General features: G+C 43.9%; 1 protein-coding gene across 4 annotated transcripts in view; it reads right to left on the bottom strand.

Moving 5' to 3' along the window:
* SIK3 (SIK family kinase 3) overlaps positions 1-15,003 on the bottom strand; it is a 290,306-nt gene extending 275,303 nt beyond the window's left edge. For 2 of the 4 annotated variants that reach the window (XM_080688523.1, XM_080688524.1), the window contains exon 1: positions 14,686-15,003. In XM_080688523.1, the coding sequence (XP_080544649.1) occupies positions 14,686-14,958 (273 nt within the window). In that variant the 5' untranslated portion in view covers positions 14,959-15,003. The remainder of the gene's footprint in view (positions 1-14,685) is intronic. The other 2 variants (XM_080688521.1, XM_080688522.1) reach the window with 1 other exon arrangement.
* Positions 15,004-15,445: the final 442 nt, after the last annotated feature.

Here is a 15,445-nt window from a genome sequence, read left to right as displayed (position 1 = left end):
AGTACGTAGTTCAGCAGCAAACGGAATAGAAAAGAAACACTAGCACAAGTGTGCACATATAAATATGAGAAAACATTAACTGACATATAATTTATAATTATAACAAGCTGGAAACAACTTTAAAATCTATCAATAGGATACTACTTACACAAATTATAGTGTATCCATAAGATGGAATACTCTATAGTCATTAAAAAGATTGAGACTAGCCCTAACCAGTTTGGCCAAGTGGATAGAGCGTCGGCCCCGGACGGGAGGGATCCAGGTTCCATTCCGGCCAATGGTATGAACCTTGGTTGCAGGCACCTCCCCGCCCAGGCCATGGTCAGGGCAGGTGCAGGAGGCAACCAATTGATGTGTTTCTCTCACATAGACATTTCCCTCTCTCTTTCCCTCTCTCCAAAAATCAATGAAAAATATCCTCGGGTGAGGATCAAATAAAAAAAGACTGAGACTAGGGCAAATGTACTGACATAGAAGAATGTTGGAGATATATTATTAAATTAAAAAACAAGTACTATAACAAACTAGATGTGTGGTATGGTCCTTTTTTTTTTTTTTTCAATATATTTTATTGATTTTTTACAGAGAGGAAGGAAGAGGGATAGATAGTCAGAAACATCAATGGAGAGAAACATCGATCAGCTGCCTCTTGCACACCTCCTACTGGGGATGTGCCCGCAACCAAGTTACATGCCCTTGACCGGAATCGAACCTGGGACCTTTCAGTCCGCAGGCTGACGCTCTATCCACTGAGCCAAACCGGTTTTGGCTGGTATGGTCCTTTTTAATAAACACTTTATATGGTACATATTTTTTAAAGTTTGATTATAGACACATGTATCAGGCAGATAGTACTGGCTGTGCACATATGGCTCTTGAATATATTCTTCTTGTTACTGACTCACAAATTATTACTATAGTAAAGATTTTTTGCTTAAGCCCTAACGGGTTTGGCTCAGTGAATAGAGCATTGGCCTGTGGACTGAAAGGTCCCAGGTTCGATTCTGGTCAAGGGCATGTACCTTGGTTGTGGGCACATCCCCAGTATGAGGTGTGCAGGAGGCAGCTGATCGATGTTTCTCTCTCATCAATGTTTCTAACTCTGTATCCCTCTCCCTTTCTCTCTATAAAAAATCAATAAAATATATTTTTTAATAAAAAGATTTTTTGCTTAAGTTGTTAAAAAAAATGAGGGAATCAAAATTTAAAATGTTTGTGCTGCAAACAAAAGCATCACAAAAGTGAAAAGACTACCCACAAAATAAAAAATATCTTTAAGTCATACATCTGATAAAGGAACTGTATTCAGAATATATAAAGAATTCTTATAACTCAGCAATAAAGACAAATAACCCAACTAAAAAATGGGCCAAAAAAAATCTAAACAAACACTTCAAAGATCTACAAATGGATAGTCAGCATATAAAAAGATGCTCAACACCATTCATCATTAGAGAAATGCAAATCAAAACCACAATGAGGCCCTAGCTGGTTTGGCTCAGTGGATACAGCGTGGGCCTGTGGACTGAAGGGTCCTGGGTTCGATTCCGATCAAGGGCACATGCCCGGGGTTGTGGGCTCAATACCCCATGTGAGGCATGCAGGAAGCAGCTGATCCATGATTCTTTCTTATCATTGGTGTTTTTCTCTCTCTCTCCCTCTCCCTTCCTCTCTAAAAATCAATAAAAACGTATTTTAAAAATGAACATTTTTAAAAATAAATTTTAAAAACCAATGGAAAAAATATCTCAGGGTGAGGATTAACAAAAGCAAACAAAAAAATACTTATACACAAATGTTCCTAACAGCATTGTTCATAATAGCCAAAAAGTCCATAGATTCATGAGTGGATAAACAAATGCAGTATATTATTCAGCCATAAAAAGGAATGTAATTCTAACATATGTTATAATACAGATGAACCTTGAACACATATGCTAAGTGAAAGAAGCCAGGCCATATATTTTATATTTTATGATTTCATTTAAATGTAAATTGTCCAGAATCAGGAAAAAACATAAAGTCTTATTAGCTGCTTAGGGCTAGGAGAGGGAGGCTGGGGAAACAGACAGTGACTGATGATAGGTATGCCATTGACTTTAAGAGGAATTAAACTGTTCTAAAATCGATCGTGATGGCTGCACAACTCTGAACATACTTAAAAACACTGAATTGGGTAAACTGTATGCCAAATGAATCATCTGTCAATAAAGCTGATGTAAAAATATATAATAAAGAAACTGGAAGCTCCATGAGGTTAAGTGATTTGCCCAAAGAAAACTGCCCAACTAGTAAAATTGAAATTGGAAACACGTAGGCCTGACCCCCACACCAATACTCAGTTCATTACTACAGGCTGCCTCAGGCAATTGATAGCCAAATAGGTTCCCCAAAGAGTCGGAAAAACAGAAAACAGTGGTACTAGCATAAGAAAAGAAGAGAAATTTAAGTAACACAAACTGAAATGTGATTTTCCAAAATTTAATGAGACTCCCAAATGGACTCTTGGCCTAAAACATTAAACAACCATTGACATAAGACACTGACTAGTATAACAGCGCCCTTTTTACTAAGCGCTCAATTAGAGCGGGCACTGGGTGCAGCTGCTGACTGAAAAGAAAAAAGAAAATGAGATCAGAGGGGCAGCAGGCTGAAATCACTGCCACTCTACCGCATACGTCAACGAGGCCTATCAGTAACATGCTGCAGACATGTTATTCTTGAGGACTGTAGACTGACTCCTCTAAAGAGATCCAAAAGTATTATGCTAAGATTTAAGTACCTCCCAGAATTACTCTGCACATACAAGGTATTTAGATATAATATATGAAAGGGGTGCCTCTGCAGCTGACTTGGACACAAAGATCATCTGCTGAAATACAGCTGCCCCCATTTGACTAGAATAACAATGTCAATGTTGATGAGAAACAGGAAGCCAAGAGCATACAGTCACTAAAAACATTGTTTTGAGAGTTTAAAAAAATTAACTACTAAAAAAGCTTATCTATTGTCAGAACACCACTTATGCAACATTAGAACATTCTGACAGAAGCAAAGGGCAATGGGAGGCAGGAAAGAGAAAGAAAAATCCTGCAGGTGCCCAACTTAACCCTACTAATAAACACACAGCTCTGCTCCTGCCTTCCACAATAAAAACAAGTCTGTTCCTTGTGGCATGTGAATGAAGATTGCATTTGCCAGGAACAGAAAACAACTTACTACATGAAAATGTCAACTTATTCTCTAGAACACTACACTAGCAGTGAGCAGAAAAAAACTTTTAGAGAGTTTGGGCTGTTTCTTCATCAAATTTGTAACATCACTGGCCCTTTATCATTCAGTTCAGTTCATGTAAACTCTAACACAGTGGACAAAAATACCAACCTGAAGTATACACCACAAATAAAACATTATATAAAATATCTTGTCCTCAAATTTCTACCAACTTTGGCTTATTTATCATTTTAAATTAATGTAGAAGCTCTCCTAACCCATTTCCCCTCAACCAACCTGCCAAAATAATACTTTCCCTTCTCTCTATAAAACAACTGGTGCTCCCAGCATGCGACCTGGCCCCAATTAATAGATTCTCTCTTATTCCTAAGTATTTCTGCTCCCACCCATTAAGCTGCATGCTGACCAAGAACTGTTTTTTCCCAAACTATTTATACCATTTGTTCTTGTTGTTACAGCGCAGTGGTCGGCAAACTGCGGCTCACAAGCCACATGCAGCTTGCAAGCCGCAGTTTGCTGCTCTGTTGACTAATGAGTTTGCCGACCACTGTTTTAGCTATATAATTTCATTAGACAGGTAAACCAATAAGAGATCAAGGAGAACAGAAAGACATCTACTAGTCTATACTAATAAACGGGTAATATGCTAATTAGACCAGGAGACCTTCTGGACAAAGCCATAGGCGGGGCTGAGGCAGAGGCAGTTGGGGAGATCAGGCCAGCAAGGTGGGGGGCAGTTAGGGGTGATTAGAATGGAAGGGGGGGACAGTTGAGGGCAATCAGGCTGGCAGGACAGCGGTTAGGAGCCAGCGGTCCCGGATTGCAAGAGGGATGTCCGACTGCCAGTTTAGGCCTGAGGGGTCCCAGATTGGAGAGGGTGCAGGCCAGGCTGAGGGACACTCCCCCCGACCCCTGTGCACAAATTTCGTGCCACTAGTATATCTACAATAATAAAAGAGAAATATGCAAATTGACCATACATCTAAGATGCCCACTAGTCAATCAGGAGTGAGTATGCAAATTAACCCAACAAAGATGGTGGGTTAATTTGCATACGCAGGTGTGGAGCGAAGACTGAAGACTCCAGCCCAAGCAAAGATTGAAGACTGGCCGAAACCGGTTTGGCTCAGTGGATAGAGCATCGGCCTGCGGACTGAAGGGTCCCGGGTTCGATTCCGGTCAAGGGCATGTACCTTGGTTGCGGGCACATCCCCAGTGGGGGGTGTGCAGGAGGCAGCTGATCGATGTTTCTCTCTCATCGATGTTTCTAGCTCTCTATCCCTCTCCCTTCCTCTCTGTAAAATATCAATAAAATAAAATTAAAAAAAAAAAAAGATTGAAGACTGAAGAGGCTTGGCTTCTCTGCTGTGGCCGGAGCGAAGGCCTGGGTCCCGGGTGCTGGAGGAAAACCGGTGCCGGCAGCCAGGGGAAGGAAGGCCTATTGCACGAATCTTCATGCAACAGGCCTCTAGTATATATATAAAAGGCTAAGTGTCTGTCCATCCAACTCGTTGCTATGATGTGCACTGACCACCAGAGGGCAGACTCTCAATGCAGCAACTGCCATGACTTGCACTGGCCAATTAAAAATAAACGGCACCACGGACCTGGCGCTGACAAACCAACACTCAGCTTCCCCCAAGTGGGACACAGGCCCCCACCACCACCCCAGAGCGACACCCCACCAAATCGTAGCCAACGCTGCCAAGACCCCATGGTGTGCAGAAGGTAGCCGATCAATGATTCTTTCTTATCATTGATGTTTCTCTCCCTCCCTCTCCCTTCCTCTCCAAAACCAATAAAAATATATTAAAGATATATCATTTCCTTTTATTAAAAAAAAGGTAAAAACCATTAAATGTAACCCATTAACATTAAACGTCAGTGATTAAAAAGTTGTTTTGTTTTTGTTTTCAGTCAGCTCACCTAGTATAAAGAACAGAACAGCCCTAGCCGGTTTGGCTCAGTGGACAGAGCGTCAGCCTGTGGACTGAAGGGTCCCGGGTTCGATTCTGGTGAAGGGCACATGCCTGTGTTGTGGGCTCCCTCCCCAGTGCGGGGCGTGCAGGAGGCAGCCAATCAATGATTCTCTCTCATCATTGATGTTTCTATCTCTCTCCCTCTCCCTTCCTCTCTGAAATCAATAAGAATATATTAAAAAAATAAAAAAGAACAAAACAAGAGATAACTCAACAAATAGTCTGAAGTTACTTCAAGTACCAGCAGCCCAAGACCCCTTGGTAGATCTGCAAAGGAAGAGAGGCTCCAAGGCAGAAGAGGGAGAAGGAGGCATTCATTGGCTGACTACCTGTAGGGCCTGGATATGAAGGAACCCTCTATTGTTTTGTTTTGTTTTGTTTTGTTTTGTTTTGTTTTGTTTTGTTTTGTTTTGTTTTTAATCCTCACCAGAGGATATTTTTTCCATTGATTGTTTAGAGACAATGAAGGCAGCGAGGACATTTTGAGAGAGACACATCAATCAGCTGCCTCCCACACATAGCCCTGGGCCAGGGATCGAGCCTGCAACCAAGGCATGTGCCCTTGACGGAGAATAGAACCCAAGACCCTTCAGTCCACAGGCCAACACTCTAATCACTTAACCAAACCACCTAGGGCAGGGGTTGGCAAACTCATTAGTCAACAGAGCCAAATATCAACAGTACAACGATTAAAATTTCTTTTGAGAGCCAAATTTTTTAAAGTTAAACTATATAGGTAGGTACACTGTTATTAACTTAATTAGGGTACTCCTAAGCTGGCCTTTGCTAAAAACTCAAGGGGCCAAAGAGCCGCATGTGGCTCGTGAGCCGCAGTTTGCCGACCACTGACCTAGGGCATTTAAATTTTGAATTTAAATTGAATTTAAATTGCAGGGTTTATTTCAGATATACTGAACTTAATAATAAAAACTTGAGATATGCCAAAAATAAATTACTTGCCTAGAAAGGTTGTGAAATCTCCTTAACTAGAGATTTGTGAGGAAAAGGTAGAAAATTACTTTTCTTTAACATCTTAACTAGAGAGAGGAAATTGCAATAGTAAAATTCTAAGGTGTACTAAGAGTATAAAAACAAACCCAGTACTCATTTTTTAATCCTTATATTCATTCACTAGATGAATGTTTATAAGCATTATAGTAGACACTGGGAATATAGCAGCAAAAACAGATTAAAATTCCGCCTTCACAGAGCTTACATTATATTAGAGGGAGAGGAAGGGAGAGAAACATCAATGTGAGAGTGAAACATCAACATCGATCAGCTTCCTCCTACACGCCCCCTACACTCCCTACCTGGGGATAGAGCGGACAACCTGGGCATGTGCCCTGGCTGGGAGTTGAACCAGCAACCTTTCGGTGCATTGGACAATGCCCAATGAACTAAGCCCAACCAACTGAGCCACGCTAGCAGGGTTTTTTGTTTTTTGTTTTAAGTAAAATAATGTTTATAAATTTCAAGCAGGTCAAAGCACTGCCATAAAATAAATAGCATTTGGACTGATCCAGAGAAGCCCCTAAATAAGTATCTGTGAATAAAACAAAACTAAAAAACTGTATGGTTGAGGTCTTGGGGTGGCAGGCAGACTTAATTTCACTATATACAAATCTGCACTTTTTGAATTTTGTGCCATACATCAATTCCTAGTTTTTAATAAATTTTGCAAAAGTTTATCAGATGGATGGATGGTTGGTTAGTTGGTTGGGAGGAATGAATGAAAAATTTCTTCTTCAAAAATTTCAGCCTCAAAATGTATGGTTAGCTAACCTAAATTTTCAGATTCAATTCTTCTGGAGGAAGTAATGAGAAGTAAATCATACTGCTGGTACTGGAGCTGACACGCGGCAGAAATTTGATAATTTCTCAGAACATCCTAATCAAAACCTAAATATAGTTTAAGATAACTGGACAAAAGTTGAGGCTTCTCAAAGACATTGCCTTGGCCACTTTCTTTAACAAGTATGTATTATGTTAGGACAAAAATCCACAAGAATGTATATAATTTTCGGTCATCCACAGGACAGTATGACTGGCCTGTATTATGTATTGTGCTGAAAGGGACCAAGCTACTCACTATTAGAAGGGCTCTCAGGGTCTCACCTGAAGGGTGAGGTCATGCACTGGGGAAATAGGTGTAGCTCTTAGACCAAAAACTAGAACCACAGAAGAAAAGCTCTAGGTAAGAGGTTCTCTTGGTCTTCACCTGTGTCATCAAGGTATGTATCTTGGTGACCAGTTCTCTTAATGAGTTAAAAGATGGCACCATCCCCTGGAACCAGTAATAATCTGGAAAGTGAGGAGTCCATCTAAGACAGGTACATTCAAAGACAGACCAGTCCAAGAGCAGAAGCATAATGACTCCCCATCCCTGGGAGTGAGCGAGATTCAGTGGCAAAGGAGAACGATACAAGGCAGACTGTGCTTATGGTCATTGCCTTCTCTGTTCCTTCCCTTTTACTTCCTTGGTATTTTGAAAGGCTTTTTGATACCTTAGTCATGTCAAGGGGGCACCAAGGGTATTTGAGTAGAGGTTTAAAGGCAAAACAATGGCAAAGTAATGGATCCATGGAGGACTGCTGGTAAGTGGCAGGAGTGACAGAGTGAAATAATGGCCAAGGACAGTTGAAATACAGTGTTGGTATATATTCTTCCTCCTATTTGGAAGATGTTCCTCTAATCATGACATCTCACTTTTGGAATTTGGATTTATAGAAAGGATATCTTAGACTTTAATTAGTAGATATGTCTTGTTTCTCTAATTAAAAAAATCAAGTGCTTAGAAGGCAAGGGCAGTGTTTTCTATGACTGGAGGAGTCAGAGTAGTTAACTAGAAACTGGAATGCCTGAACTCTAATTCTAGCTCCCGCACTAACTAGCTATAGGAATCTTGGCAAATGGAGGGAGGAGGGAAGATACCAAAGGGAGTCATGAATCTAATGGGTAATTGGTCTAAACTACTTTAATAGCCCCTAAAGGCCTGAGATTCTAAACTCCATTAAGTCCATCTTTCTAGATTCTGGAAAAGAAAGCACTGGAATAGAAGATCGCTAAGATCTTTTTTGTGTCCAAAAATCAACAAATATTTGTTGGCCGATCATGTTTAATTTATGTCAAAAGGTATTATATTCTCTTAAGTGTGAAAGAATATAAGTTGTTAAAATTGAATACCTCCTCCATCTAAGAAATGCATAGAAAAAGCTTTAACCCTTAACCATAAAATAACCAGCATGAATTTTTAAAAACATAAATCAGATAATGTCAGTACTCCTGCTTCGATATCTGTTGATGTCAATGCTCTGTTTCATGCCCAATTCCATAAAATGGACTATCAACCTATATTATCTGGTCTCTGTCTACCTTTCTGACTTCATCCCTTACCATCCTCCCCCTTGTTCCATGACCTTGGGTCTAATTTTTGAAAAAGCCAAGCTTTCTACCCCAAGACCTTTGCAATTGCCATTCCTTCTGCATTGATGTAACCAAGCATGTCTTCCAAATCTTCCCAGACTGATGCTCATTCAGGTGTCAGTTCAAATATCATCACATTGGAAAGGCCTTCCCAACCCCTCTTATCAGAAGCAGCATCCTTCCCCAGACACTCTCTAGCCCATTTATTTTCTTCATAGTACTCATCACTATATGAAGTTATTTTTTTACATGTTTCTTATCTGTCTCCTCCCATTAGAAAGGAAGCTCCAAGAAGGCAAGAGCTTTTTATCTCTCTTTTTTTTTTTTTAAATATATTTTTATTGATTTTTTACAGAGAGGAAGAGAGAGGGATAAAGAGTTAGAAACATCGATGAGAGAGAGACATCGATCAGCTGCCTCCTGCACGCCCCCTACTGGGGATGTGCCCGCAACCCAGGTACATGCCCTTGACCGGAATCGAACCCGGGACCCTTCAGTCCGCAGGCCGACGCTCTATCCACTGAGCCAAACCGGTTAGGGCTTTTTATCTCTCTTATCAGTGTACAAACAAGAGCGTCCAGGATAGAACCTGAACAAAATGTGGATTCAATAAATATACACTGAATGAATAAATAGGTAAGAGAAAGAGTCCATATCTGTGCAGAGATGTTTTACGTGCTTTTTAGAATTACAGAGGCTCTGGTAAAGAGAGAATTTCTTTTTCTTTTCGAAGAATCCACTTTGTTCTCTTTTGTGCTGTGAACTTGAAAACATCAGCCAGACTGATGCCTGGAAAATGAAAACAGCACTTCTGGCACAGAAACAACCAGTCTGGGCACCTCTGGCTTGCGCCAGATCTATGACTTTCTAGGGAGCTGGCACCAAAGCCAAAGTGCTAAATAAACAGCTCTGATGCTGAAAGTGGAATGCCGGTATTCTGAATCTAGACAGACTAGTCCAAATCAATCTTAGCTCTTCACAAAGTTTCAACAAAGTCAGCAACCCCATCACAAATGAAGTATTATATGTATCAAAGTGAAATTAGTCATCTTTCAGTAGGCATTTCTGTGTTATCTAGGGGTGGATCTATCCCCTCAAATGTAATGTAAATCTTGCTTTCAATTTCTTTTTGACATAATTCACTTTTCTATTTACCACTGAGTCTTGCTTTCAGTCTTCTGATGAGCACAAACAGCATCTCATGTGCTTCATGAAAGTCTGACTTAGCAGTAGCTATAAAACTATTAGCCCACTGAGTTTTTCTCCTCGTGGAAAGGAGTTCGCACTAAACCATGCAGTCCACAGGTGTGTCCTGGCTGGTCAATATGTGGAATGGGGTCATGGGGCAACAAGTTTTCTCTGTGTGTTATCTAAAGTAAAGAATCCTGACCTTGGACTTCTAAGTAGTACCCAAATGCAAATGTGTTCTTGTAAGAATAATTCACATTCTCCACCAAATTTAGGTAATCTCTGGAGAAAAGACTGCTCTCAAACTCTGTTCCAATGTGACGAACAGTAGTAACACAAACACACGGAAGATTCAAAGCAGCCCAAATAAAAGCCAGCATCAGTCACAGTTTTCATTAGACAAGTCTCATAACGATTTAAAAAGTTTAACTAATGGAAAATTATTTTAAATCCCAATTTCATGAAATTAGCCCATAATCCACAGGAGTCTAACCCAACTCTGTCAAAGTGGCCCCTGACATAACATGAAATAAATATCATCAGGATGGCATCTACCCAAACAAAATGAATGGCTTGTACATTCATGAACTGTTCCAAAGGGGTAAAAGGTCAAAAAGGGGAACTATGTCTTATTCACCTTTTGTTATTATAGCATCTGATGATGATGCTGATGCTGATATATGCCTACTATGTGCCAAGTACTATTCTAAGAGCTTCACATATATTATTTAATCTTCATAATACCCAAACTTGGGAGGTATTATTGTCATCTCACTTTACAGATGAGAGCATCCAAACACAGAGAAGTTAAATAATTTACCCAAGATCACCCAACTATTAAACAGCAGAGGATCCAAACCCAGGCAGTCTTATCCAAAGCTCATGCTCTTACCACAAACCAGTAATGGGCAAGTGATATGCATCTGTTGAAATACACATTAAAAGTATTTGAGCCCTGGCCAGCTGGCTCACTTGGTTGAAGCAACATCCTGTACACCAAAAGGATGCAGGTTCCATTCCTGGTCAGGGCACATACCTCAGTTGTGGGTTCAATCCCCAGTTAGGGCAAGTACAAAAGGCAACAAATTGATATCTCTCTCTCTCTCTCTCTCTCTCTCTCTCTCTCTCTCTCTAAAAATCAGTTTAAAAACCCATTATCTTTGGGTGAGGGTTTTTTTTTGTGTGTGTGTGTTTTTTTTTAAGTATTGGCCCAGTCGGCATGGCTCAGTAGTTGAGCATTGACCCATGAACCAGGAGGTCACAGTTTGATTGCCAGTCAAGGCACATGACCAGGATGCGGGAGTGGATCCTCAATGGGGGTATGTAGGAGGCAACCAATCAATGATTCCATCTCATCATTGATGTTTCTATCTCTCTCTCCCTCTCCTTTCCTCTCTGAAATCAATAAAAAACATTTTTTTAAGTATTTGGCCAATGGCTTTTTGACCAATAGTCATGGTCATGTATACTTTTAAAATATATACAAAATACATCTACTCTTTGTTTTTATTCATCCAATCAGTGAAGGTATAATTAGGCACAGACAACAGACTATAAGCAACTGAGAACAGAAAATCTTTATTTTAAAGCTCTTTAATATTTCAGAGTATCCTACCAAAAGGATAGAGCCAAAGAATTTCATACTAAGGCTCCTCCAAAAAAAAAAGGAAGTCAGCGCTAGTAGGACAAAGACAGCCAGGGAGCTGCTGACCAGAGTGTGTCAGAGATGCCCGCTCCTCCTGCTAACTGTTCTGCAGTGACACGCTCAGCTCTGCAGTGCTGCCCACATGAACGCTGAGCTCACGGACGCAGTGCCACAAAAATCACCAACAACCAAAGAGGAAAATATTTCCCTTTCTCAACTGATTTTATTCATCCCCGGGTCCTTCCTCTAGGGGGTTTGAGAGTTAACAGAATCGGGAAAGGGCCAAGCCTCACCACTTATTGGACAGAGTGTTGTAGCTTAGTCAATAAATGAAGTTTACTTTAGACTCTCAGTCCTTGGAAAGGGAAGTACATATAAGAAAAGGTGACCATAAATATTTCTTTGATGTTCAGAAACACCTACTACCTACCCTCCTTCAGCCAACACAAATGTCATTGGAATTACCTGAGTCTGATATATATGGTTACTAGAAAAACCCAGACCTATAGGAATAAAAGCAGAAAGAAGAAATCACATACCTCTAAAAGAAGAAACAAAAAAATAATACATTCTGGAAAGAGATGAGGGGAAAAGCTCTCTTTATTCCAAGCGACCTGGCCACAGAAGTAAGATAAACGCTGCAGTGCCTGGGAAGAAAAACCCACCTGAGGAACTGAAAAGGCAGTTTCTGCAACTGCTAGTAGCGCAGGCACCTTCCTTGCATTATATAACCAAGCCATGGCCTCAATAGGCCGTCATACTGTATGTCAACAGCTGTTAAGCACATCTAAGCTGTCAGCATTTGAGAAACCCTTCCAAAGTGGATTCAGATTAAACCTGGAGCAGGCCAAAATATGCTCATCGTTCACCCAGAGCACGTGACAATTCCTTGTGAATTAAACTTCACTCATGTCCTCAGGGTAATTTAAGCAACAAAAGATAGGGTGCTTGTAACTGTACTGTAAGTAGGAAATTGCACACTGCTACAGAAACCCAAATGAATGCTGGTGTGGTCCCATCACACATGCAACTCATTGAACTCACTGTCCATGCCATCCATTTGTCTCATTCAAGATTTTGAAAATTTCCATACAAAGGAATTGCATAACTCCACACCACAAGTGATCAAAGTTAAAACCAACATAAACAGTGACACCGTTTATAAACAAGCCACTGCTGAAAATGCTGCAGTCCTAAAGGATACCAAGGCCTCAGAGAAAAACTAAGAAACACACACACAGGAAAATTAGAAAGTGGGCAGACCAGCCATAATTAGCCACTGGTTTTGCTGACTACCGAAGACAGAAATGTCTCTTTTATATATAACACCAAGAATAAACTGTTTGCAATTACATTTCCAAAAACATTCAACTCTGTCTGTCCGAAATTTTTTATCAGTATTTTGGTGTATTCAAGATCTGGAAGATATAAAATTCTTTAAGGCATAGATACCATAAACCAGGTAACCAATTAAGTTCATAGAGTCCTTCCCCTAAAGATCAAAGCAAAATAATCACAGGAGCCCTAACCGGTTTGGCTCAGTGGATAGAGCATCGGCCTGCGGACTCAAGGGTCCCAGGTTCGATTCTGGTCAAGGGCATGTACCTTGGTTGCGGGCACATCCCCAGTGGGGGGTGTGCAGGAGGCAGCTGATCGATGTTTCTAATTCTCTATCCCTCTCCCTTCCTCTCTGTAAAAAATCAATAAAATATATTTTTAAAAAAAATAATAATCACAGGAGTACATGTGATTACTTGAGGGGGGACGGGGGAGCAAAAAGGAAATAACAAAACAAGGAACAAGGCTCCAACAACTAGAGTTGTTTGTAAACATAAGTTTGGCTTGGCTAACAGTAAGCAGAACTGGAAACATTGGGGTGGGGAGGAAAGGTGGAGATGCATCAGAGTCTTCGCTCAGCCTACTCCCCCTCAGGGTTGGAGGGCAACAGGGTAACATGGGGAACCGTGGACTTGATCTCCTGCAGCTCAGACCCGAAGACTTGAGGGCCTCTGATAAAAACTGACCATAAGGCTGAAGAGCGCCCCCTCCTCAGAGAAGTGAAACTGACCAATCAATTGTCCACAGGCACCTACCCTGCCACAGGACAAGGGCCCCTTATAGCCTAGGACAGAAACAAGGGGAAAAGCAACTCCGGGCGGTAAGTGAGCAGGAGAGAAGGCCTGGATACGCCGCTGGCTTCTGAAGACGAGCGACTGCCATAAAGGCAGAAACCAGGTAGGTGATGGATGACAGCAGCGCGGGCTGGGGCAGGGGCACTGATGTGGCTTTTGTAGGAAGCAGCAGCAGCAGCTGTGGTCACAGGTCGAGGGAACAAACTGCGTGTCGAATGCGGGGCATGACTCCACTGAAAGTGTTCATTCAAGTGAGAGAATGCACAAAGGAAAAATTTGGCGTTCAAATGGGCTTTGTGGGTCCAACTGAAACCAAACGATTGGGCCTGATGCCTTAGATTCCAATCCTCCCAAAGAAGAAGGCTATGGGGAAAATGCTACCCATACTTCCTCAAAAAGGAACTTCCCAGGTAAGAATGTATATGTATACACATGTGGCTTCCTCATTGACCTTGAATTTCATCACTGCACTCCGCAGGTCGCCGAGAGCCACACCAGCCAGCAGCCCAGCTCCGCAATTGCTTAACCCCGGGTCCCTGCCGCCCCTGTCCCCGAGCCCATTCCTGCAGAATAACAAGTAATTTCTCCCCAGTGTTTCCCCATTTCCTTCCTCGATTCCTCCAATGTTCTCGTCTGTCCTCAAGGCTCCCCCTCCCGCCACCTATGCAGACTGAGACCTGTCATAAGGGGCCAGCTCGCCCCTGCCCGCCTGAACCCACACACGCCCTAAGACGCGCCGGGCCGCCCCGATCCCCGTCTCCCACGCCCCTGCCTCGTCCCCTCGGGGTTCCCACCCGCTGGTTCCAGCGTCTCCTCGGCTCAGCTCGTGGGGCGTCGGAGTTCCGACCTCGTTCCGAGCGTCCGCCTCCCTCAGTCCGCGCGGGACCTCCCTCCCGCCTCGGCGCCCGGTCCCGGCACCAGGCCCGCACCCCGTCCGGGTCCCGCACCCCCTCGCCCGCTCCCCACTCCCGCGGCCCCTCAGGGTCCCCGCCCAGCGCCCCCGGCCCCCGAACCTCCGCCACCAACCCCAGCCCGGCTCGCGTCCCTCCCGCCCCGCGCTCGCGCGCCGCGCCGCTACCTTGGCCTTGGTGAGGAGGTGCGTGGCCCGCTTCACCACCGCGAAGTTGCCCTTGCCGATGGTGCGGTCGATCTCGTAGTAGCCGATGCGGGCGGGCGCCGGCCCGCGGGAGGCTGGGGCCGGGGGACGCGGCGAGCCCGCTGCCGGAGGCACAGCAGCGGGGGCGGCCGGGGGTCCCGGCGCCGGCAGAGGCAGCAGGCGGCCCGCCGGCCCGGCCCCCCCGGCCGCGGCCCCCGAAGCCCCGCCGGCTCCGCTCGCCGCCGCCGCCGCCATCTTGTGCACTGAAACCTCCGGGGCCGCGGGGCGCCGCGGGGAGGGGGCGGGGGACGGGAGGAGGGGGGCGCGCTGACGTCACTCCGGGGCGGAGCGCCCGCGCCGCCGGGGCCCGGTGCCATGGCAACCGCTGGTCACGTGCCGACGCGCGTCACTGCCCGGAGTCATGGCAACGGTGACCTCACCCTCGAGCTCGACCTTCCCGCGTGGGCGCTGCTCCCCGCCGGCTCCAAGCTGCCCCGGAGTCGGGGTGCTTCCAGCCGGACCCCAAAGCCGCGCCCCTGGACTCGCTAAAATGACCCTGCCGTGGCCACTCACCCAGTCAGCAGCCGCCCAGCTTCCCTAAAACGAGGTGTTTTGTCATCTCCAAAATACAGCCTGGCCCCTTGCCCGAGGCCCGAGGCAGGAGTGGCTGCAGCACTGAAGCACCTACAGCCAAGGCGGGGCACTGGTGGACGCTTCAGAGAAATACCTTCCTCGCGCAAAA

Source organism: Plecotus auritus (assembly GCF_963455305.1).
Source record: "Plecotus auritus genome assembly, chromosome: 9".
Classification (NCBI taxonomy): Eukaryota; Metazoa; Chordata; class Mammalia; order Chiroptera; family Vespertilionidae; genus Plecotus; species Plecotus auritus.
Note: the sequence above shows the minus strand (reverse complement) of the source record. Positions and strands in the feature narration are given on the sequence as shown.